At 41.2% G+C, this 25,795-nt stretch overlaps 1 protein-coding gene across 3 annotated transcripts in view; it reads right to left on the bottom strand.

Annotated features, from left to right (window-relative positions):
- Window positions 1–24,404, bottom strand: part of Cdk6 (cyclin-dependent kinase 6) — a 186,438-nt gene extending 162,034 nt beyond the window's left edge. The window contains exons 1-2 of one of the 3 annotated variants that reach the window (XM_013026013.1): window positions 24,320–24,404; window positions 20,860–21,441 (exon numbers count right to left, since the gene is read on the bottom strand). In XM_013026013.1, the coding sequence (XP_012881467.1) occupies window positions 20,860–21,092 (233 nt within the window). In that variant the 5' untranslated portion in view covers window positions 21,093–21,441; window positions 24,320–24,404. Of the gene's footprint in view, window positions 1–20,859; window positions 21,442–21,565; window positions 21,650–22,763; window positions 22,783–24,319 lie in introns of those variants that run through there. The other 2 variants (XM_013026015.1, XM_013026014.1) reach the window with 2 other exon arrangements.
- Window positions 24,405–25,795: the final 1,391 nt, after the last annotated feature.

Below are 25,795 nucleotides of genomic sequence, written 5' to 3'. Positions count from 1 at the left end.
TGAATTGCACACTTGAAAATGGTTAAAATAGCAAATCTATACTATGTCTATTTTTCCAAAATAAAACAAAGAGGAAAAACAAATCCACCTTGAAAAAAATAAAATTCAAACTATTCTAGCTATATGAAAGCTCCTAATCCTCAACATAAGACAAACCTAGAGAGCTGAGGGTATTTCCCCTACACTTAAAGAATATACAGAATAGTATGTTCTAAATACTCCCAAATTTCAGCAAGGTCTTTTAATACCACTCTTTTAAAGGTGAACAATCATAGGTTATGAAATGACCTTCAAGTGGTTTTTTTTCTCCAACACTGGTTTTTTTCCAACATATCACTTTATGCATTTCTTTATAACATATAGCATTATAAATATATCAAATTAAATGCAAACACAGATATGCATGAGTCTCCATCTGAAGAACTTTCTGTGGTGTAAATTCTGATGGATGTGAGAAGTAGAGAACTCAATTTCCTAAACTGATAGCCAAGTTGCCAGTTGTATGGTCAGTTTACATCTTAATATAATGTGACAAAATGTCTATGTAACCAGATAATGAACACAGTCTACCTCATATAATGTCAGCACTAAAAAAGAAAAGCCCTCTAGATTTGAAAGCACATGGGACAGACCAAAAACTCTTGTTGCCATGTCAAATATAAGTCTTTTAACCATGTTTTTCCACATTAAGACCAAAGGCTGGATGAATGCAAATGAATTTACCTTACATTTCCCACAAGAGACATACTATGAAAAGAACAAACAAATGCATATTTATTTTGGTTTGGGGCACTAGTTCAACAATTTAAGATAAACCACACAGAAGTTGGTATTATACCACTTTTGGAGCCAATCTAATTTTAATTCAGTAGTATTCCCTTGCATTTTTTGTTTCTTCCTCATTTTAACTTCATTTCTTCTGTTGAGTCTAGAGATATATACTCTAGGAATCGGAAGTTTTTTTCTTTTTTTTTTTTTTGGGTCCGGTCGTGGAGCCTGAACTCTGGGCCTGGGCGCTGTCCCTCAGCTCTTCAGCTCAAGGCTAGGGCTCTACCACTGGAGCCACAGCACCACTTCCGGCTTTTTTCTTTGTGCTTATGTGGTTCTGAGGAATCGAACCCAGGGCCTCAAGCATGCAAGGCAAACGCTCTACCACTGAGCCACCTTCCCAGCCCTTCGAAGTTTTTTTCATACTGACTTTTATCTTTTAATATTTTAAGACTTGAAAGAAATCATATTTAAAAATTTGCCCTCTTTTAATTTTTTGGTATTTCCTATTCTTTTCATCCACTTTCTGAATTTCCTTTTTCATATTTTATTTCCTTCTCATTTTTTAAAATATAATTTTATTGTTATTAGTAAAGTGTTGTAAAGAGAAGTCAATATTTTATGTCAGGTAATGAGTGTGTGTGTGCTTATGTGTGTGTGTATCTATGTGAGACAATGTCATCTCTTCCCCCTGATTTTTCTAATTTTTTATGATTTTATTTTTCATTTAAATTCCCTGACTGCTGTTCAATCTCTTAGTTTTTCCCTCCAAAGATTAAAGAGTGAAACTGTATAATTAATCACTTACCCAAATATAATACAGCAACACAGTCTGTCTTCCCAACAGCCCTTTTCTCTTCTATCAAGAGAACAGTGCCCAGGTAAATGTCAATTTATTAGGATTCCAATAAATGTTACAAGTATCTTCTCAATACTCAAAAACTTATGACTTTTAGATGTATTTTATCATATTCTTATTCTTTGATGAAGGAACTACCATTAAAGATAATAAGATAATGGTTGTTATAGTACACCTCTTGTACCTTTCATTTCCAGTGTAGTTATCACTAAGTATAATCTCTACTAGAGCTCAATACACAGAATGCCCATTCAATCAGCACAAGATGTCTAAAATACCAAATAAACCAAAATGGTCACTTTTATGTTGTGGGGCAGCCTCAGAAGCTTTCTGTCTTAAACATGTGCTACTAATTCTCAGATTTAGACAGCAACATCCTAGAGAATGCACAAGAAAACAAAAGGCTTAATTTGTTTTTGCCTATACTGGCTCCTACATCCCATAAGTTCTGGGATGCTCAGGCATCCTCTATGCTCTATAGTAGAGTTGGCCAAACAGTTTAGTAGAAATGCTACAAACACATCTGAAATAAATATTTTAAATGCCTTCTAAAAAGCACTCTTAAAAAAAAGACAGATATTCTGCCTAGTAAAAACTGAGTTTGTAATTTCTGTTTATTTTCACCCATTATTACGATTATTTTATTTCAACATCAATGGAATGAAACTGCATGTTTAACTTTTTAGTGGCATCAAAGTCTTCTGAAAATCTTACGCTTTGGAACAAAGATCTTCATGTAATTTTGCAAGTATTTTGAGGTTGAGTGGTTAGATGAACAACCAGAACATAATCCATTTTGAGCTGGTAGGATAGTCAAATAAACAAAAATATGTTTCTGAATGAAAGACATTCAAAGGAATACATATTACTGCATATTTTTGGCATGATTATGTAACAAGACTCCACTTCAAAGCTAACTTTTCGTTTGGATTACATGTGCAAAAAGGTCAAGGCTATGTTTTCTGTAGGGATTTTTACTTTTGCCTGTTTGGAAGTAACTAAAGGGTGAGGACTTCTTGCCATTTACAGGCCCCTGTAAAGATAAAAATATATAGATTGACTAATAAATACCTGTGTTAAATATAGCTATATTCTTGCTATAACATACCTACTTCTTCACAACAAACCACTAGCTTAAGATTTTCCTTGTTTATAATAAAAATAAATTTCCAAAGAGACAGCATGTCATGGTAATCTAGAAATTAGTTTTAAGACTACTTTGTAAGTTTTTTTTTTTCCTAAACAGGTTTGTTGTCAATATTAAGCAACTCTCAGCCATGCCCTGTAATTAATGCCATGACAGCCTAGGATTAAAGTCATGCAAAATAACTGCAAGGTGTTCTGGAATTTTCAAGGCTTTCCAAAACATTTCATCTCCATCTCTGCACAATATTAGTCATTTAAGAGTCCATAATATTTGCTACTTTACAAAATGAATAGAACGACAAGGTTTTATATGTCTGGTAGACCAATTCTAGACCATTCAAAGAGTAATAAGAGACCCAAGGAACAGATCCATGACTTCCCTTGATTACTAGGCCTCACTGGACTTTCTTAAATGTGAAATAGCAAATACGGCATCTATACACTATTGTTCTAACTGTATTTTTCCTTCTCCTTTTTTTTGGTGGGGGGGAGAGTCTGGTTGTGGGGCCTGAACTCTGAGCCTGGGTGCTGTTCCTCAGCTCTTCAGCTCAAGGCTAGCGCTCTACCACTTGAGCCGTAGCACTACTTCCGGATTTTTTTTTCTGGTTATGTGGTGCTGAGGAATCGAACCCAGGGCCTCAGGCATGCAAGGCAAGCGCTCTACCACCGAGCCACCTTCTCAGCCCTTTTCCTTCTAACTTTGCCTCAACTATTCATTAGTACAGAAACAATAAAAAAACAAAAACAAAAAGCCAAACAGGTTATAGAAAGATGAACTTAAGAGAAATTTATTGATAGTCCCCGGCCAAAGCTTCTTCCTGAGACTATCATCTCATCCAGTGCAAAATATAATGGCTTCTCATAGTACAATTAATTAATGTAAAAAATGATTGAAAAATTTTCATGATTTAAAAAAAAGTCCCTAAACTCTTAGTTTGGAGCAAGGTCATTTGATACTATTAGCCATTAGGGCTGATAAAAGAAGCCAGGAAGTGCTGAGTAATCAGGAGCATATGCAACATCTTAGTCAGCACTTTCTCTGCCAGATTCCAAGGTGAATCTACTTCTTTTAACCTGTTCTTCTTCCTTGCTTTTCTTCCTGGCTTGAAGCAGACTATGAAAAGTTGAATGCCATCAAGCATGACAACAAAAAATAAAATACTACTACTTAGCAGTTTCAATTCCATACGCTTATCTCTAGACATGTATGATCAATTGCTCAAATATATATTTTGCACACATGTATGCAAATATATAATGGACTAGTGGCATAGCTCAGTGACAAGCATATTTATACATGTATATTTAAATACATATATACACATAAATACATATATACCTGAGGACACACATGTTAACACATGCATATATATATACACAAACTGATATACAAATATATAATATGTGCCAGAATTAAGAACTACACATCTGTTTTTCAGATATACAAGGCAAGATAGCTTCCTCCTCTAGTAATACCTTTTTGTCAGCATGCTATTTATATGCATTTAATTTACTATACAAAACAGTCAAATCCCAATGACCATTGCATAACTATAACATTTGCAATATTACATAAACTGTAAAGCAAGAGAAATAATACTCTGGAGTCGAGACTTGTGGTCTAGTCTTGAACTCTGCAGCCAGATAGACAACCTTGAACATGTAACTTAAATTTCTCTGTGTCTGTTTCTTTATCTGCAGGATAGGAGTAACTATCTTGCCCAAGCTTCTCTTTTTGTTGCTATAAGAATAACACTCAAGTAGCCAACTCTCATGAACATTTATTATATACATGGAGATTTATCTATCTATATGTATAAAATATGTGTGTGAACATTCACATATCATTGTTGTTCTGTTATGTTTGGCACAGAGTCTTGTTTAAATTAATGAACTGAAGTTCATTAAAAATTAATAACTTATTATACAGACATTAATGCCCTGCTCTCATATATTACACACTTATATGTGAAGTTGGTTCCAACCCACAATCAACAGGGTATATTCTTGTTAAACTGGTGTCGGATCTTCTAGTTCAGTGACAGTCCACATGGATGGGATACAGACCTAGTACTAGGACTACACTCAAATTCCCAACCTATGTCTGTGTACTCATGATCGAAAGTCCTTTTTAACTTCTACCAAGTTACCAAGAAAATATATGTAATTCATAGTAATTTGTGACTTCAAATTTTTATTTCTATGTAAAAACAGGATAAATTTTAAAGATCTCAAAGTCTTTAACAAGCTATACCTGCCAGAATCCATTCATTGGAATTACTAAGTAAATAATAATCATGAAAAAGAGCTGCGGGAGAAAAACAAGGTTACAGAAAATTCAGAAGGGGAGGGGAAGGAAGAGACAGTGGGAGAAAAACGAAGGAGTGAGTAACAATGTTCGACAAGAAATGTACTCATTACCTTACTCATGTAACTAACTCCTCTGTACATCATCTTTACAATAAAATATTAAAAAAAGAAAATTTAGAAGGCAAAGAGCATGAGAATCAACCTCATATAATATTGATTGTTTCAAAAAAGAAAAAAAAAGCAAATTACACCAAAGCTTTCTTCATTCAAGTGGTTGGTTTTGTTTCCTAACTGATCCCCTACATATCTAAGTGCAGTGAGTACATTCCCAACTCCTACTGCCAAGTTAAAATGAAAACGTTCTCATTCTAGAAATGATTGAGGTGGTTTTCTTTAATCAAATTAGAGCGGCCAAGTGTTCCTTTCAAAGGTAACTGTCTACTCTGCAGCTGTATGCAAACTACCACATCAAATGTGAGGGGGGAAAAAATAGCGATAGAATTGTGTCCTTACAGTACAGGGCTAGCTGCAGAGATGGAGAAACAAAAGCATCAGTACAGCTAAGAATTACATTCACAGTACGCTTCCAGAAATATGCTGACTTCACAAACTCTGAACAATGTACTGAAACTTTCAGTATATAATTAGCTATTTTGGGGAGGGGAGAACATGGGGGAAATTCCCTCTTAAAAACAACTAGGCAGCAATAGATACCTTGAAACATTTACCCTAGCGACCAAAGACTCAATGAGAAACATTAAAAGACTGGCTGAGACTTCACAGGAAAAAAAAAAAAAAAAAGATCTCATGGACCTTGCTTTTTTCACTTCCTGTCTCCATCAAAAACACACCAGAGTGAGTATCCAACAAGCTTCAATTAAGTTCCTAATGATTCATTTGCATGAAGAATTTATTCTTTTAAATCATCAGACATGGGAAATTCCTGCAAAGAATTAATTTATAGTGGGCTTGTTTTTCTAGTGTGTTTCCCTTACAAAAAATAAAATTGGCCAACATTCCCAATATGATGTCAGCTTATCTTTTTCATGTTACAGTTTATACCAGCTGTTGGTTTAGAGATGGTATGTTAACAGAATGAAAATCTAGAATATGACAATGAATTCAGACAGCCAGGTGCAACAGGAATTGAAAGAATGAGACAATGTTCTTTCTACATTCATGGCCCTTTCCAGAAGATTATGTTGTCTTCAAAATTGAAGAATGCAGAATAAATAGGGCAAAAGTATACTTAACATGATCCACCATTCTTCCAGAGCAGCTGTTTGGTCTTAAATTATTTTGCTTCTGGTGAAATTTGCAAGTATCATCCTTGATCCACACTTAACTTTTTTTTAAGGATTTCTGCATAAAGAAAACTTCCTGTAGGTAATAAGCAATTCTCAGTCTACAACAATTCTGCTCCCAACCAGAAAGTGAACTGAATGACTAAGTATAGATTCATCAAAAAATGTCCAAGAGCTGTCACCGAAAATAACACAAAACAAACAAGCAAACAAAAACAGCAGAAAGAGTTAAGCAGATTTTCTGGATGAATGAAAATGAATCTCAGCAGAGGTCAAAGGAAAAAAATTCGTTCAAAAAGGTTTACACTGGCTTTTGGATCCATGAGCCAATAGTAAGTCCAACTGTTTTGAATCTTCAGTGTTGGAAGGAAGTTCAGGGCCAGGTATACATGTTCTGCTCAACAGCCCTGGTTCAGTTCCTAGCATACATCTACTAACCCAATAGAACCACCAGACTTGAGAATGGAGAAACTTCTGAATGAGTCAAACTCCCACCTGTTGCACCATTTCCAGCCTCTGTCCTAGACACAGATACATCTCTGCTGTCTGTATTCCCAACCCACTGCATTTGTGACCATAAGTAAATGGTTGTTTAAGAAGCCTCTAAACGCATTTATTTATTCAGTGCTAGCTGAGCTCTCCATTAATGCTATTGCAGATCTTGGGCTATTTGGAGTGAACATTTCTGGCCGACGAGGGGAATAAAAACTTCCAAGCTTTCCTATGGAAGATTTTGAGAATTGAAATAGTGCTTCCTGAAAGCATCAAGAAGAGAAATGTCTGTCACACTTCATACAGATGTAGGTGATATTAAAATAGAAGTCTTCTGTGAGAGGACACCCAGGACGTGTGAGCACTTCTTGGCTCTTTGTGCCAGTAATTACTACAATGGCTGTATATTTCATAGAAATATCAAGGGTTTCATGGTTCAAACAGGAGATCCAACAGCACAATGTTAGAGGGGTTGTACCTATGGCGAGTAATGGCCCAAACACCAATGGATCTCAGTTTTTCATCACCTACAGCAAGCAGCCACATTTGGACATGAAATATACAGTATTTGGAAACGTGATAGATGGTCTGGAGACTCTGGATGAGTTGGAGAAGTTACCAGTAAATGAGAAGACATACCGACCTCTTAATGATGTACACATTAAGGATTTAACTATTCATGCCAACCCATTTGCTCAGTAGTTGTAATAGACAGGCAAACTGTTCCTGGGACCACACCCATTGTGGTTTACCCAGTTTGAAGCATGTCAGAGACATGTCATCACACTCGTTTACAGAGAAGATCATCAATAGGCTGTTGTGTACAAAAGGACGCCCAAAAAACTTCTTTCCGCATTTTTTTTTTTTGTGCTGGTCCTGGGGCTTGACTTCTTGGCCTGGATGCCGTCCCTTGAGATTTTGTGCTCAAGGCTAGAGCTCTACCACTTGAGCCATAACTCCACTTCTGGCTTTTTGGTGGTTAACTGGATAAGAGACTTTCCTGCCCGGACTGGGACACTTTCAAAGAGTTTGTACTAAAGGCCCTGACCTTGCTAGGCTACTTCTATACCACTTGGGCCATGCCGCTAGCTCTGCATTCTGTTATTTTTGGAGGAGCAGTCTCTTGGACTTTCTACTTGGATTGGCTTTGAGCTTTGATCCCATAGATCTCAGCTTCCTGATAGGATTACAGATGTGAGTTTCCAGTACCCAGCCTAATTAATGTTTTGATTCTTTTATCTCTAATCTGAGATAGCTTGTGGCTATCCTCTTGTTACCATTTATACCTTCCACTCAACTGAAGTCCTTATTGGACCAATGACCTCACATTTTGTTTCATCATGCTAGTCATTTTGATTTGTAAAATTATAGCTACTTTTTGGCGGAAAAAAAAAGAAGAAGCCTCTAAATTAGCAGCAATATTAGCCTGAACAGTTATTTCAATAGATTTGTGTCTACTTAAATTTTTAAAAACTACAAACTCCACTCCCTTGCAAACTGATACTGTACTTTAGGAACAACATCCTTGCAACAGACCCCTAACTGACTGGGAATATCACTCTAGTCTTCCTTTCTTCTCCTTTTCCTTTCTAAAACTTATTTGTATAATTATATAAACAAGTGATGTCACAACTGGTTAGATGATCAGAAAAGAAAAATATGTGTAATATGAGCCTAAAATAGGAGTCCTGGGGCAAGGCCCATAATGGGACTGACCACTTGAGCCTCTCATTACATGTAATGATAGCTATAGCCATTCACAAAAGGACTTCATAGCGCACATTAAAACTCTTAAGGGGAATGTATACATACATCTGAATAGAAATTCACATCCCAGGGCTGGGAAGGTGGCTCAGTGGTAGAGCACTTGCCTTGAATGCTTGAGGCCCTGGGTTCGATTTCTCAGCACCACATAAGCAGAAAAAAAAAAAGCCGGAAGTGGTGCTGTGGCTCAAGTGGCTGAAGAGCTGAGGGACAGTGCCCAGGCCCAGAGTTCAGGCCCCACAACCGGACCCACCCCTCCACCCCCACCCCAGGCAAAAAAAGGAAAGAAATTCACATCCCAGGATGGGGGGTGAGCGGGAAATGGGAAGGGATGAGAAGGGGAAACAAAGGAGGAGGCAACAATGCTTGATAAGAAATGTACTCATTAACTTGCCCATGTAATTGTAACCCCTCTGTATGGTATTTTCACAATTAAAAAAAAAATTCACATCCCAGAGAATATGAAACCATGTCCTCAAATTTCCACCAAAATATTTTAATCAAATCTGCAAACAAATAAAAGACCATTTGCAGTCTTACAGCATCTCATTTAATATTATTGATAGAAAATTATGTTCATAATTTAACGAACATAATGGAAGCAAAAATTAGAAAGGACATGCTTCAGGGCCCAATCCTCATCATTCTAATAACTTCTTCCTAAGTCAGAAACCAATTTATTACCGTAAGCATTAGGCTATACGGTAAAATGAATAAATAGGAAGATAAAGTATCTGCTAAATTTTAGTTCTGATTTACATTTTTATTGCCAATAAAGTTACAGCAAAAAGTAATCTCTGGTTATAGTTTATCTGCTCACTAATTCATTTACTCAATGGGTATTTATTAAACTGAAAAATAAAGCGATGAACAAAACAAAAATATCTTCCCTCATGGAGTTTCTATTCTAATTGGAAGCAAACATTCTCTATTAATTTGGGCAAACATTCAAGTATTTTGAGTGCCAGACACAGTGGGAAATCTAAAGCAGTTATTACAAGAAAATTTGCTCATTCAACATGCATTAGCTTGAGAGCTTTCTACACATACTACAATTTTCATCTCATTGCATATGGTGCAGTCTAGCAAGAAATGTCAGAGCTACTTATCCCAGATTCTCAACTCTATCTCAATTTAGGTCATCTTCTCCCCTCCTTTTAATGAGTGTGTAAGTCCCTTCAGATACATGGCTACATGTTACTCATTCTTTCTTTGCCTAATGATGGATTCACTTTTTTTTTTAATAAAATCAGCCACAGGGAAAAACATATCAGCGATCATTCATAAACAAAGATGCTTCTCTGGACTTGTTTCAAAGTCTGTATTTCTAGGATTGGAATTGGTACCATAGGTTCAATTACAGTTACAGAGTTCTCCTTGAGATAAAGCTCATCACCCAGAATCAGACATATTTGAGAAATTTAAAGCAAACTGCTAATAAAGACTTTGCTCTTACAAAACCCAGTACGTCCCAGAAACTATCTAGCATCAGTTTTGGCATCATAATCTAGTAGTTAATTACATAACCACTGATAAATCCCACAGGCTTAAAAACATTAATACAGACTAATAGGATGTAACAATTCGTTTTGTATCTTAATGTGTAAGAAAGTGCAATCTATGCTCTCCCTGTTCCTTAACAAAACTTATATAAGTGACATGCCCTTCATTCATAATTAGCTTTGAGGGATCCTTTCTGGCCCAATCTTGGAATCTGTCTCTTGGTTTCTCATGGCTCAGCAAGAAAGTATCTCCTTTTTACTTAATAACTTCTCTAAGTAATTTTATATGATTGGGGCTGTATATTATATCATTTAAAGTTTCCAACTTAAAACTACTCAGTCTTTTGGTTTTTGCTAAATATTTTCAAATGAATCGGTCATATCCAATTACCTTAAAGTCTGCCCTTGAAATGCTCGTTTTTCTTGTTCTGTTGATGAAGAGTATTGATGTTTCCAATATTATATTTTGATGCCTTCTAAAAGAAGAGCATTCTAGGAAAAGTAAAGGATTTACACCAACTATCAGGAATACAAAACACAGAAATTATGAGATTATTTGTAATAAAAGGAAGCAAAGAAAAAGAGAGGATTCCCTGGAGATTGCTGCTCCTGAAAGAGTATGGTTTCCTTGCTGCAGCTAGAACTTCTTAAAGATTTAAACACAGAGTACATGGAGCAAAACTTTAAATGATACAAAGCAGTTATGTACTAGAAATATCCTTAGAGAGCAAGGAGAAATTCCAATGTGGGTCATAAAGATGAATAGTTCCATGGAAACTTTCAAATTTAAAGAACAGTAAAGCATCTCCCTTGTCTAAGAGTTGCTTTAAAAACTGAAATATAAAACAACCCATCCAGCTCCCATGTGTTGTCAGATGCACTTGGTCCACAACTTCTCCTACACATATACACACACAAATCCATTAATAGGATGCAACATGGGATAAACCTAACACCAATTTCCAATGCCCAGAAGAAAGATCTTTTACTATATAATTGCTATAATTTAATACACATCTGTTTGGAAATATTAGCTCCATTCCTATGGGATGGAAAAATTACAGTAAACATTACCAAAAATTAATATGTATATCTATGTACATCTCAGTTTCTTCCATAAATTCTATAAGCCTCTTGAAGGCAGGAATTAGTTTTGTTAAATAATACCCTTCAGCCAGGCGCCAGTGGCTCACGCCTGTAATCTTAGCTACTCAGGAGGCTGAGCTGAGGATCACAATTCAAAGCCAGCCTGGGCAAGAAAGTCTGTGATACTCTTATCTCCAATAAAACCACTAGAAAACCAGAAGTGGCGCTGTGGCTCAAGTGGTAGAGCACTCGCCTTGAGCTGAAGAGCACAGGGACAGTGCCCAGGCCCAGAGTTCAAGACCCACGACCGACCAAAAAAAATAATAATACCCTTCATATATAAAATATGTGATTGTTGTATTAATAATTCCATTGGTCACAGAAACCTAAGATTCAAAGTGTTAAAATAATTTCCTTCTTTATTATGGAAAATAGCAGCCTAGAGATATTGGGAATTTACCTACACCACAAAGATAATAAGTAGGATGGAATCAAGTCTCCCAAATCCTCGTTCATTAGCCTGTACATTTCTTAAACTTACTATTACAAAAATTTTGGAACATATGGAGACAGGGTAGTACACTGAAACTCCGTAACTTCACCAAGTGAGTAACTCATAATCCAGTCTTACTGCATTTATATTTCATTTTAAAACAAATTCCAGGCCTCCTGTTAGGTGAAGAAAATGGGATGAACATTTCAATGTCAAACACTTTTTGACCTAAGTCACATTTAGCAAAAGAATTAAATATGCCCAATGCTAAAAAATACTTAATACTAGAAACTCTACATATGTAAAGTCATCATTATCCATTCCTGACCCCCACAAAAATTAAACTTGAATTCCTAGATGGAATATATTCACTCACAGCTACTCATTCTGGGCTACAAATTCTGAGAACCATGCCAAATGTTTGAGATACATGGAGGAACAAGATAAGACAACACTTTCTTCTTTTGGGAAGAAGTTTGCATGTCCATGAACTAGTGTGTGCAGATATATCATGTGTGTCTTGAGGAACTGGAATTAGTCTCATTGGTGAAGAACTTCCTAACTCAATCTATCTGTATGTCAAGGTGAAATCCAAATTCTCTGTACACAAATCATGTAGAAGAGAAGAAGACAAGGCCTGGATGGAATCCAGAATCATCACCTTTTGGAAATTACTAGGAAGGTTTTACTTAATTCTGCTCTAACAGTTTTTCCACTATAGAAAGCCAAAGAAATTAATATTAATGGGGCAAAAAACAAATGTCAAAGAATTCAGGCAACTGAATTCATGAGACTTTACATTCTTCCATTTTAAAATGTTCAAATCACTTTCTACTTTTGCTGAATATGTGCTCATTTCCTAACATTAATATCTTCTTCACAGTATATAAATCAAGTCTGACTGTACAGTTAACTATGGGAATGACTTGCTTGAACTTTAAAACTCAGTTTAATATAAACTATAGAAACAGCAGTAAAACAAAAAGGAAACTTTTTCAGCATTTTTAAAGTCATTTCCCAGGAAATCTAGTAAGTGTAATCCAATATACAAATCTGTTCTCTCTCTTTATTTGACATTCCCTAATATTAGCATTCTCTCATGTAATGGAAATAACCCATATGGTCCCCTCCTTAATAACTAGACTTCTTTTCTACTATTTTATCCATTTGCTATTTCTTCATTTTATTGTTCTGGATATAGGGTGTAAACAACAGACATGATCCCAAGACATTAGGACTTAGGAGCTTTATAATGGGAAATGAAAAGTTGTAGGTGGAGCCGGGCGCTGGTGGCTCACGCCTGTAATCCTAGCTACTCAGGAGGCTGAGAACTGAGGATCGCGGTTCAAAGCCAGCCCGGGCAGGAGAGACCGCCGTGAGACTCCTATCTCCAATAAAACACCAGAAAAGCGGAAGTGGCGCTGTAGCTCAAGTGGTAGAGCGCTCGCCTTGAGCTGAAGAGCTGAGGGACAGCGCCCAGGCCCAGAGTTCAAGCCCCACGACCAACCAAAAAAAAAAAAAAAGTTGTAGGTGGGAGGAGGTTAATATATTTTATATAACAGAATTAATATAAAAAAAAGAAATATATTAAGTACCCATATAACAGGTCCAAAGTTGTAGGGTTTCCAAGAAAGCAGAAATGTACCTCAAAAAGGTATTGAGGATCTTACCAAGAAGGTGGCACAAAATGTTGACCCTGAATGATGGGTAGCATTTCAACATTTGTAATGAGTGGTACGGGGAGGGGCATCAAGTGCATATCATGAGATCAGTCCAAATTAAAGTCACAGAGGTGGATGTCAAGAAGGACATCTAGGGGAAATGGATGAGTCTATTTGCCTGTAGCATACATGTTTAGCATACATGCAACAAGCACATGCAAAGAAAATATAAAAAAAATACCAGTAAAATCAACATGTGTACTGAAGACTAAACTGAAGAAAATTTTTAAATAGGAATATGTATTTGAACATTCGTGTGTGTGTGTGTGTGTGTGTGTGTGTGTGTGCGCGCGCGCGCTGGTCCTGGGATGTGAATTCAGTCTGGGCTCTGTCCCTGAGCTTCTTCCCTCAAATCTATTGCTCTAAAACTTGAGTCATAGTTCAACTTCTTGCATTTTGGTGGTCAACTGGAGATAAGTTTTTTGGACTTTGCTGCCTAGACTGGCTTCAAACCGAAATCTTCAGATCTCATCCTGTGTACAGCTAGAATTTACAGGTGTGAATTTATGGGAGTACAGCTAAACATTTTAATATGACCTTTGTCACTTAAAACTCTCCCAACAATTACTAATCAATTACTAATGCTAATCTAGTCTACTTCATTCATTCATTCAGGAAACTTACATTGGCCTATCAATGGTTGTAAACTTCATATTATTATTCATGTATATAAAAGGCACAGTCCTTGTTCACAGGTCAGCAAACATTGTCATTTAAACTGAAAATATGTTTACATCTTAAGGGAGGCTTTTGGTATGCAATTACCATTAGTCATCCTGTCCTGCTAATGAGGTTCATAAACCTTCCTGAACATTAACTATCTCCAGTCATTTCATGTCTATGATGCATATAGCTTGAAAATAAAACCAATGAGTAAAAACACGTTTTAAAAAAAAATCTCATGGCTCATAAATGAACCACAGCTACTTAGATTAAATCTAGGACCCATCTAATTATAAAATTCTCATACTGTGATTCTAAGATGGCTACAAAGTCAGTTGTTGCTAAAAACTTTAGGCAAACTATTACAGGCAAAGAATATGTTGGCAATACTTAGTATCTTATCTCAAATGTTTTTATTATCTCAGATGGACCTCCAGGTAGCAAGTTTACACTTGCAAGGATTCTTGCCACATGCCTCATGGTGTCCTTCCTTACTTGTCAGGTGAAAGTAGCTATGTGCAGCTGGTAAAACAAAAAGTCAGTGACAGCAGCAAACTGGTGATAATGCAAAGCAACTACCCAATGTATCTTATAAAAATCCTTGCTGGCTGCTGGCCAGTGTGCCCCATTATGAATCACCACACAAATGCTGGCCTTTAAAAGAAGGCTAATAATCAACTTCAGGTGTCCATTTCCAATGCTGCCTCCTAGATAGTGGACAATGCCCAAGATCACACAAGCACACTTGTTCCTTCTGTTACCTGGGCCCAGATTTCATCTTTACCGTGTTTTCTGCAACATTAGGAAGTTCATAATTGATCACTTCCTAGGAAGACAGAGAAGCTCATCTGAAATTTACAAGAAACAGCAACAGTTCCTCAAAAACCTGGGCAAAATGTATTGACTTACGTGTTATGCTGTTTTAGCTTAATTATTATTGTATTCATTTCATTAAGTACTAAATCCAATTTATGTAATATTTCATTCATCAGACAAGTACCAAATATTACATTTTTTCTATTGTTATCCAAAATAAATACTGATGAACTGCTTAATTATATTACTATATTACTACTTAGCTTAAATGGTTATAGTTATAACCCAAGTTCTTTAAAAGCACAATTTCATAGTATAAACATCTTTTTAAAACACAAGGCTTCAGTAGGGTATACGGCACAATTCAGAAGTTTCTTGAATTGATATCATTTATTCTTTTTTTTTGTCAGTCATGGGGCTTGAACTCTGTCCCTCAGCTCTTCAGTTCAAAGCTAGCGCTCTATCACTTGAGCCACAGAAAGTGCCACTTCCAGTTTTCTGAGTGGTTTATTGGAGATAAGAATCTCATGACCTTTCCTGCTCCGGCTGGCTTTGAACTTGATCCTCAGATCTCAGCCTCCTGAGTAGCTAGGAAAACACGTATGAGTCACCAGCACTTGGCATTATCATTTATGCTTAGCAAACCTTCCACTTAGTCTACATATAGCACTTTTTTACATAGGAAAGTACCTCCCAAATTTTAAATTTAAATATTCCCCTCTTAGAGTCTGTTTTTCCCCCTGACTCTATAGAGAATTTGTAAAACTGTCATGATGATGTTACATAAAAAAGGATACAACCACAAAGATATACATTCAGAATTACCAAGTTCTTCTGTAGGAACAAGGTAAAAATAGAATAACATTGAAAAAATATTTGTTTGCTAATAAATCCTGATAAATTGGAGACTTTTCAAGGAACTCTTCAGAACGAAGGAACATAATTATTAACGTATTGACTTTTAAATAAGTTATTCCTGCATTCACTAAAACAGGCCATACATAGTGTATTACTAATCCACAAGACAACCTTTCTTTGTAAGGATCTCCATGAACTACCTACCTGAAGACCTGGCTTCCATACAGAGCCAAATTTTTCTATCTTATAAGTTTTTCTAGAGAAATCATAACTGTACTCTCCTTTCATTCTGCATATTGCTGTTTAAAGAGAAAATTACAAGTCCCTAAATAATCACTGAACCATCTAACTTTTCTGTTTCTTTGATTTTTAAAGTATTAACTGCATATTCTAGTAAAAATTTAACATATTTAGACCTTTAGAAAGCATATATTACTCACTGATAGTTTAAACCATTCATTTACAGAATCAGTTTTTGCACTTGAATTACTTTCACTGATATTCTAATAAATTTAATCCTTTATCTATATTTCACTTAGGCATATGATACTTTCATGTCTAAAATTTTATGATAATATTATTCCTTCTAACGTTGGGAAACCACTTGAGGGAGTTGCTAGGAGTGAGTGATTTGTATTTCTCCAGCACTCCCAACCCTGTGGCTTTTAGAGATGAAGTCTTTTCTAAATATGTGTTGAATACATGGAGCAAATGCTCTTATTTTTTTTTTACTTTTAAATTATCTTTAAGTAGTTGTACAAAGGAGTTTCAATTCAAAATGTCAGTTTATAAGTACAATGCAACTTCATCAATGTCATCTCTGATCATTTTCTCCCATCCAATATTCTTATACATAGTTCCATGTGAATGACTTCTTGTACAGGTCATTATGTATGTCCTAAAGGTGAAATTTAATCTTCAAAAAGCATGTGATTCTTATTAACATTTAGGTATCTTGCCTACTCAACCGTCAAATTCCTGGTAACTAAACTATTGCAAACTAAATTGCTCTATAAAACTGGTTTGACTGAAATAAAGGCAACTGAAATAAAGACAAATGAACTGTTAAAGAGAAAAAAGCAACTCATCCTATAACAAGGTATATCATACAAGTGTAGCTACTAATTCTGACTTGCTCAGTCCTCTATCCCAGCTTGTTATCTTCAGGTTGTCTGACAGCATAATAGGCCCCTATAAACAGCTGGTGAATAAATGCACTCCTGACAAAACTTGTTATTATGTTTTATTTCTCTCTATGTGTTTTAGTTCAGGATAGAAAACAGAACTCATTCATGGAGTGCAGAAACTCCAACGCTTGTTCATACTGAAGTCTGATTTTGGCAAAGTCTTCTGAATTCAAGATTAACAACTGTAAAATAAAAGTAAATTTACATTTCAGACACTATTTGGCTGGTCAAGCCTGTGCCTGGGAGATATCACATGCAGGTAAGCAAGAATTTCAAATCATCATCTCTGTGCATGCACACAGTGCCTGGGCCAACAACTCAAGTAAGCTTTTATAGTAAGTCTTTCAAAATTAAAACCTTAAAACTTAAAAAATAAAACTAATATGTTTATTGTGTTCTTTCAAGCTTAAGGTTTAACTATCTGTGGGGAAACCCTATAATTATCATCAATTACTTATAACTTGAAGGCACTTAAAAAGGCATCTGCCCTTCCAAACAACTTTGAATAAACCAGGCATACAACTACAAAACTTATCCTATGGACAACAACGACAGGTCTGGGGTTCAAATCTGACACTTGAAGGAACTGTTGTCATTTCTCACTTATTTCCTAACTTTGAAAAAAAAATCTTAGCAAACCTGTAAATCAGAAATTCCTAATATGACCCAAGCAAGTTAAGGGGGGCAGTGGTTGTCCCAAGGCAGAGGCAGAAGAGAAGAAACAGGAAGGAAACCAAGAGAGAATGGAGGTATTCAGCTCTTGAGGGTAATCTCATCAATAACTTCAAGTGTCACTAATTTCACAACTTCTGACTAATGTGTTTTGGAGTTTGCTTGGAGTTTTTTTTTGGGGGGGGGACAAACCTCAGGCTAATTATTCTCAAGTAGCTTCATTATTTCTAAAGCCTGAAGTGTCTGAGTTTTAATATCATGTATTCTATATAAAAAGTCAGAAAAGGGGGGAGGGGGGAGGCTGGGAAGTGATGTGAAGGGTAAACAAAGGAGGAGGCTGCAATGCTTGGTAAGAAATGTACGCATTATCCTGCCCATGCAATTGTAACCCCTCTGTACAGTATGTTCACAAATAAAATTAAATTAAATTAAAAAAAAAGATAAACTGGCAAGAAAATACAAGAATGTCAATTGGTATGGAGGTACCCCCAAATGTTAAAAGCCAAACTACAGTATAATACAGAAATCCAACTACTGGACATATACCTTCACCTTTTTAAAAGGAATACTGTTGTTTTTATCAACATGGATGGATCATGAGGACATTATACTAAATAAAATAAGCTGGACAAGATTTAAAAAAAAAGTCAGAAAAACTGATGCCTTCTTAGGAACTGGAAGGCAAGAGTCCCACTAATCTGCTGAAATACAAATATTCAAGATACTTGAAGTACTTTTAAGTTTACAAACTCTACAAGATAGGTATCATCATTACCTCACTTCAGGTAAAAAACAATTACAGAGAATGATGCCTTTTTCTTCAGTTCATTGTAGAGCCTTGTATAATTCACAGTTGAGAATCCATGTCAACTTCAACATCTCTAAAGATCACCCATCTCAAGAGGATCAACCAACGGAACCCAACACAATGGCACAACTTTCCTAATTGGGCTTTGTGACAGTATTATACAGTCTATTAGAAAAACATTATTTAATTTTATATTTTAATTTGTATACCTGATAATCACTCTCAATAGGATCTTTTACAGGTAACAAAAATAAAACAAAAACTTCGGCCGGGCGCTTGTGGCTCACGCCTGTAATCCTAACTACTCAGGAGGCTGAGATCTGAGGATCACGCCTCAAAGCGAGCACAGGCAGGAGAGACCTGAGACTCCTATCTCCAATAAACCACCAGAAAACTGGAAGTGGCGCTGTAGCTCAAGTGGTAGAGCGCTCGCCTTGAGCTGAAGAGATGAGGGACAGCGCCCAGGCCCAGAGTTCAAGCCCCACGACCGACAAAAAAAAAAAGCAACTTCGGTCTTAAAATTCAAGTGCTGAAAGTCATTCTTTGGGAAGAGCTTCTGTGATTGCTCTGGGAAAAGAACTAAGTCTGGTGAATTGAACGTTTGCTTTTTTCCCTCCCTTCCCTTTTGGGAAGACCCTCCTTCCCAAAGTTTTTGTTGTTTTTCAACAAGCACACACAGAGACACAAAAGGTAAACTAATGCTTTTACATAAACTTCCATCTTCTAGAACACTATTCTCCCAATCTCATTTTTCTGCCTTAAGTATAGGCTAATGGGGTCATATCTTTCCAACCCTTTATTACTCTATTTATGTACTTATGATTCTCTGCTGCCTTCTAGCCTCAGTCTGACTGTGCTGGTAACAAAGCATCTCACAAATCACCCAGCCTAGGATAAGGAGACAAGTTAAAACCTCCCAGGAAGATTTTGAAGATACTTGGTCTCTCTTGGTTCTGTAGAGGGCTTGGTATTTCAAAGGTCAGTCCTGGGTCTCTCCATTTTGATGACTAATGTTAAACTGTTTTGACTTTTTACAAAAATATTTAGCCATGCTTATTTACATAGTTTCATCCACAGAGCACACAGTAGGCACGTATTTGTCGAACAGAATCCCTAGATGGACAAGAAAAAAGGGAGATGATCCTCCAAATCTCCTTTCTCCCACACATTAAGAGCCCAAAAAGGTTAAAAATCACAACTCAGTGTGTACAAGTTTCTCTGCATTCCTTTTTGATTTCAAGCTATGTAGCTATGCATTGGTTTAAGAAAGAAAAGGATGACACAACCACACACAATGGGGAAATTCCAGGATCACTAAGAAAACATCATTATCCTAAATCACAAACACTTTCTTTTAATACTGGTTACTACACAGGAGAAAGTTAGGAATACTGCATTGCCTACCCACTTGCATAACTGGGAAAGCCAGGGCAGGACATTTAGAATCTAAAGAGGCCACATCCTAGATTCACATCTAACCCTTAATAGAAGTCTAAAGACTCTGTCAGCATAGGGTCATGAAGTAATACCAACAGGTGACACTTTTGCAAGACATTTCCCCCCACCTGATAGTACTGGGAGAGCCTTATGCTTAGGAAGCTGGCCCAGTATCACTTACCCAGTCCAATTTTATTTTTTTCTTCTGAGATAGGGTCTCCCAATGTGTGTGGCCAAGGCTGGCTTTAAACTCTCCTGCCTAAGCCTCCCAAGAGCTGGGATTACAGACATGCATCACCATGCTTGACTTTGACATTTTTTAAAACGGCATTTGACACCAAGCATCACCAACTCCTTAGACCATCAGAAATCGTTATTTGGCGACTTTGATAAAAAGAAACTGAGTAGGACTGACATGTTCTACATTTTCTTAAACCTGATTTATATTAGGCTCGACCCTTAAAATTCCCTTCTAATTATCACACAACCTGTTACCTCCTCACTCATTCTCAGTCTCATGAAGTCCTCCAAAGGCAGAAATATATACATATATGTATATATGTACATGTATATACATACATATGTGTATCTATCTATCTATATATGTACAAGGAGCTGGTGGAACCTGTTTTAGGCTGGCTGGATTTTGTCTCCAAAAGAACCCAGCTCTCCAGGACTCCTAAAGGACAGTAGAGAGAAAGTACTTGGGAGTAGCTCAGCGGTAAAGAAGCAAGTTTTTTTTTTCCTCTGTGGTTTGTTTTTTGTTGTTGTTTGCTCTGCTGGCAAGGTCACTGGTTCTGGCTCAGGGCTCTGTGGATAAAACTCACTCTCATCTTGTCTGGTTAATAGATCGCGCAGGGCCTTCCAGGCCGACCCCTGCCTGGCACCTTTCTGGACCCGAGGATCGGCCCACCCCCCCCCCCACGCCCCAGCCCGCTTCCCCCGAGGGCACGGCGCGGTCCTCCCTCCTTACCTGACCACGTTGGGGTGTTCGAAGGTCTCCAGGTGTCTCAGCACCGCCACCTCGCGGATGGTGGAGAGCGGCATGCCCTCCTCGCCCGTCTGCACCCGCACGCGCTTCAGTGCCACGAACCGACCTCCGTTCTTCAGGTCGCGGGCCTTGAACACCTTGCCATAGGCGCCCTCCCCGATCTCCGCCACGCACTCGTACTGCTGGTCCGCCCGGCTCAGCCCTTCCTTCTCCATGCCGCCCGGCGCTGCGTCGCTGGGGTCGGCGGGGGGTGCAATCGCCGGCTCGCTCCTTCGTTCCCTCGGTCCCCCCCGGCCTTCGCCCTGCCCGCTCCGGCGCTCCGGTGCCGGGGCTTTCGTGGCCGCCGGGACTGGATGGAGCGACCTCCCCGCCGGCTCGCCTGGCTCGACTGTGGTGCGGCGGCCGCGAAACTCCGCCTAGCCGAGTCGCTGCGCCGCGCCGCGCCGCCGGAGAGGAGCGAACCGCCGATCCCTCCTCTTCCCTCCCCGAAGCGAAGTCCTCCACCCCGACACGGAGGCGATCACATAATCTGCCCGGACGCGCCTCGGTCCGCAATCTTAGCACCTAAAAGACGAGACGGGGAAGACGAGAAGAAAGTGCCATCAGACATCCCCGGAGCTAGCTATCCACGGGGGTTCCTCCGGACTTCCCTCCTCCAGCTCCCCCTTCCCCGAGCCCCCATCGCTACCCTCCTCTTCCCCCGACGCCGATTCCTCCCCAGTTTCTCCGAGAAAAGGCCAAGTTACTTTTCGTTCCCTCGCCGGGCTGGAGCCCGTCTTCGCGCGGAGGCTGCAGGGGCCCCTCGGGGATGAGCGCCGCGCGGGACGCAGCGGGACGGGAGGGGGCGTGCCGAGCGGCCCAGAGTGTGCCGGGAGCGCGGGGGAGGGGAGGCGCCGGGCACGTCAATGTCACGGCTTCATATTTATACCTATATCATTGTTGCCCCGCGGGGGGTAAGGGGAGGGAGAGCCTAGTTCCCAGGGGCCCGGACCGGCCGGCAGAAGGAGGGTCGGGGGTGGGGTGGGGATGGGCATTCAAAGGTCGTGCGCAATCTGGTGGGAAGGGACTTGGGAGGTTCGCCCGTGTGGGGCCCGCAGAATGTGGGTGGGGGCTCCTGGGACCTTGTAACCCGATGCTGGGAGTGTGCGAGAAGGGGTGGTCAGACATCTGCTCGGAAATTGCTTCCTTTCTTTCTACTTTCAGTTTTTCTATGAGCAGACATTTAAAAAGGGCTCCGCACATACAAATGGTCTTTTTTTTGGGGGGGGGGAGAAGGAGTCTTTGGTGGGAAACGGAATTCTTCCTCCGACTCCGAGGACCTCCCTAGTGGAAACCCAGGCAAGACAAGCCATCTGGTAGGGGAGGACCGAGGCTAGAGGGTGGGCGACTCGAGGGGGGGGCGGGTAAGTCCCCCTCCCCAAGGGATCCCACCAGGGTGAGGGGAAAGTAGTGTCTGACACATGCTGGCTGGCCGTGTCATTAAAGAATAACTTCAGGAGCAAGATAGCATAACCGTGACTCATCTTGTTAAGTTTTCAACTGACTGAAACCTTGTCAACGCGCAACCTCCCTTAAAAGGGGGAGGGGTGAGTAAAGGTGATAAAAAGAGGGGCTCTGTTGGGGGAGGTCTGGAGAACTTCTATCCAGTGCCAGCGGCGCCCCGACCTAGGGAGCGGAGGTGGCGTTATCAGCTGCCCCGTGGGCTAGAGGGCCAGGTCTGGTGGTGCAGTCGGCACCCCCTCACCCCTTCTGCACAACAAAGCGCCGGTGTGTGTGGGGGTAACGGGGGGGTACCCTCACGTACCCTACCCATTCAGTGGCTACCCAGAACCTAGACAAGTTCCCACCCCCACAGCCGCGAGTCCCTCGGGACACCTCGAAATTACCTGCCCCGCAACCGCTGGCCCGCTGATCTTCTGGCAGGAAGGAAAAGAGATGGGGGGGGGAGGGAACCAAAACACCCAAGGCGCGACCCCCGCCGGGTGCGGACGCAGCGGACCGCAGCGTGGGCAGAGCCGCCCACACTCGCTCCTTTCAGAACTTCCCTTAAAAGCCGAGAAAAGAGCCCCCCGGAGCTTGCCCCGGGGTCTGAGCCAGGTCGTGGGCCACACAGGTAGCGGGGAAACCGCCGGCGGTCGCCCAGCCCGCCCCTCTCGACGCCGCCCTCCCCCTCTCGCTCCAGTCCAGCCCCCCCCCCCCGCCCCTCTCCCAAGCGAAGGAAGCGTCAGGGACGTCCCACCCCCGCAGGGAGCTGCGCCCGCGGCCCCCGCCCGGCCCCGCACCCGCCCCCTCCCCCCCTCCCGCGCGCCCCCGGGATGGTCCGCTTCGGCGGCGCGGGGAAATCGGAGCAGCAATGCCTTTTCCCCCCCTCTCCTCCACTTTTTTTTGTTGTTGTTGTTGCTTTCCCACGCTGGCTGAATGTGACTTGACCCCATTTCAAAAAAGTTTGACATAGTGCTTCAACATTTCCGCATTCCTCCGCGACTACAAAGGCTGCAGCCGCCTCCTTCTGCTTTCTGTCTCTGCTCTCTGTCTTCACACTCAATGAAATCCTTCATGTGCCTCTCCCCAAGCCTCGCCGAGCCCCGCGAGGGTCGCCACCAGCGCTGCATGGAGAGGCCGCCCCGGGGACCGCGACTCCCGCGTGTGCGCACACGCACATGTGTCCACGTGCACACGGACGGGCGCGCCGCGGGGCCGGGAACGGATCACTGCGGGGCGTGCATTTTGAACTCTTGAGAGTTGAAACAATACAAAAATAAACTCGGGAACTAAAGCAAACGTGCGTCCTCGCGGGGCTTCGAGCCTGGGGACCGGCGGGCGGCGAGCTCTCGGCGGGGCAGAACACGCCCGCGGGGGTTGCCAGCAGGAAGCCTGCGTTAACTTTTATTTCACAGTGGGGAAGATGGAGCCCACACCCACACCTCCAAAAGCTGCAGAGCGAGCTTTCTAGGGGGCGGGGGGGGGAGGGAAAGGAACAGGGGGCACGGAAACACGTTTTCAAGCATGGGGTCTCCGGAGACGGTACAATTTAAACCTCAATGTGAATGATTACGCGAATGTCCAAGTGGAGTCCAAGTTCTGTTCGGAGAAGCTAGATGAGAACTGTATGTGTGGGTGTTTGTGCGCACGGACATGTGGGAGCTGGCACAGGACCTGGGTGTTGGGCGAAGTGGGGGAGAGGATGTCCCTGATGTGGGTACCCCTCTCTCCCCGCATTAGAAAAGATTCCTCTAAGCTCCCCCAAAATGCCCCCCGCCCGTAACCAACCCTGTCTCGGCTCCTAAGGGGTTAATCAAAGCCGATTCTGAGGACATACAGCCCCCCCACTCCAGTACTTACCCCCTCCACCCTTGTCTCCATTCCTGGCAAGCCTCCAGATGTCCCCCCAGACCCCTACCCTGAAAGTCCACCCACCCGAGTCAAATCCGTAGCTTCTTACCTGCGGGGCCCAGTGGCGCCGAGCCTCCGGAGAGCGGCGGCGAGTGTCAGTCCGGCTCCGCACGTGTCCAACGCGCGCGGAGCAGGTAACGAGACTGGGGACCCGGCCGCGGCGCTCTCGGCCGCGAGGGGGTGGGCACAGCGGCGGAGGGCGGAGGGACGGCGGAGGGCGCCGCCCGCGCTGCGCTGGGGGCGGTCGGGGGCCTCGGGGCTCCGGCCGGGGCTCGGGGGCCCGAAGTGGGGAGGCTGCAGGGGCGGCCGCGCGGCGCACCGGGGGAGGGGACCCGAAAGCCGACTTTGCCAGAGACCCACCCGGCAGCGGGGGCCCGTGGGGGGGGGGGGTGCTCTGGGCCGGCGGGGTGGCAAGCAAGTGTGCAAATTAAAGTCTTCCGGAGAGAGGGGAGAGGCGGCCGAGCCCCGGCCGTGCTCCGAGCTTCCCAGCTCCCAGGCGATCCGCGGCGAATGGGGGGCTGAGCAGGGCGGCGGGGGTGGGGGGACGGTGTAAGAGAAAATTTCCGGTTTTCACCGCAGCTGGGGTGGGGGATCCCACGACTCCAGTGAGTGGCGTGAAAGGGAGAGAGTGGGATGTGTGGACCCAAACCGGCAGAGGTTCAACACCCAGGGGCGCCCAGAGTTGGGGTTTTGACAGGATGAGGCGGAGGGTGTATCAGCAGCCTGTGATGTGTGCAGATGAGAAAGAAATAAAGAAAACAACAACAATAATTATGAAGGACCGGTGGGAGGGACAGATAGCAACACTTTCCAAGAAACAGAAAAGAAAAATCGGACAAAAAAGAAAGAAAGAACTCTTCTGTGTTGGGGGGGGGGCAAAGAGCTTGGCAGGGTGCCTCGCAGAAAAGAAAATACTAATCTGTCCAAGCACTTTTCACTTTCAGCTTGAGCTACATTTGTTTTGTTTTCCTTCGCTTCCTTTCGGCCTCACAAAGCCCTATCTTTTCCTTTTTGGACCGAGGATACGGTTTGGAAACTGTCAGGCACTCTTGTGGTTAACGATCTACTTGAAGGGGCTTGGCGGGGTCACAATTATTAAGTGGTTAGTAACTGCTGAGGATTCACTAAGGTATTTCTGGGGAGCTACAGAAGACTAAAATTTAGTGTAAATAACAGAACTGCAAGCTGATGGACAAACGCGCACACACACAAAGAGGAGGGCTTGGTCTGAATGTGTTATTGAAATTTTGAAATGTGAAACCTTGTAAGAATGTATGCTTTACCTGCTGAGATCAACTGAATACAATTATTTCAGGTGAAAATGAGATTTTGGAAGGGGGAAAAAGTCCTTAAGACTTTTTATTTTTACAATGGAGTAAAAGTTAAACATAACTGTCTTTTGTAAAGAATTCAATGTTTTCCAAAAATCTAGAATACTTGAAATGCTTCTAAACACCTTAAAGCAAAATTTTTTTAACTGAAAAAAAATTTCAATACTTTGTAGAAAAACCCCACAAAATTCTTT

The sequence above is a fragment of the Dipodomys ordii genome, unplaced genomic scaffold (assembly GCF_000151885.1).
Source record: "Dipodomys ordii isolate 6190 unplaced genomic scaffold, Dord_2.0 Scaffold90, whole genome shotgun sequence".
NCBI lineage: Eukaryota > Metazoa > Chordata > Mammalia > Rodentia > Heteromyidae > Dipodomys > Dipodomys ordii.
Note: the sequence above shows the minus strand (reverse complement) of the source record. Positions and strands in the feature narration are given on the sequence as shown.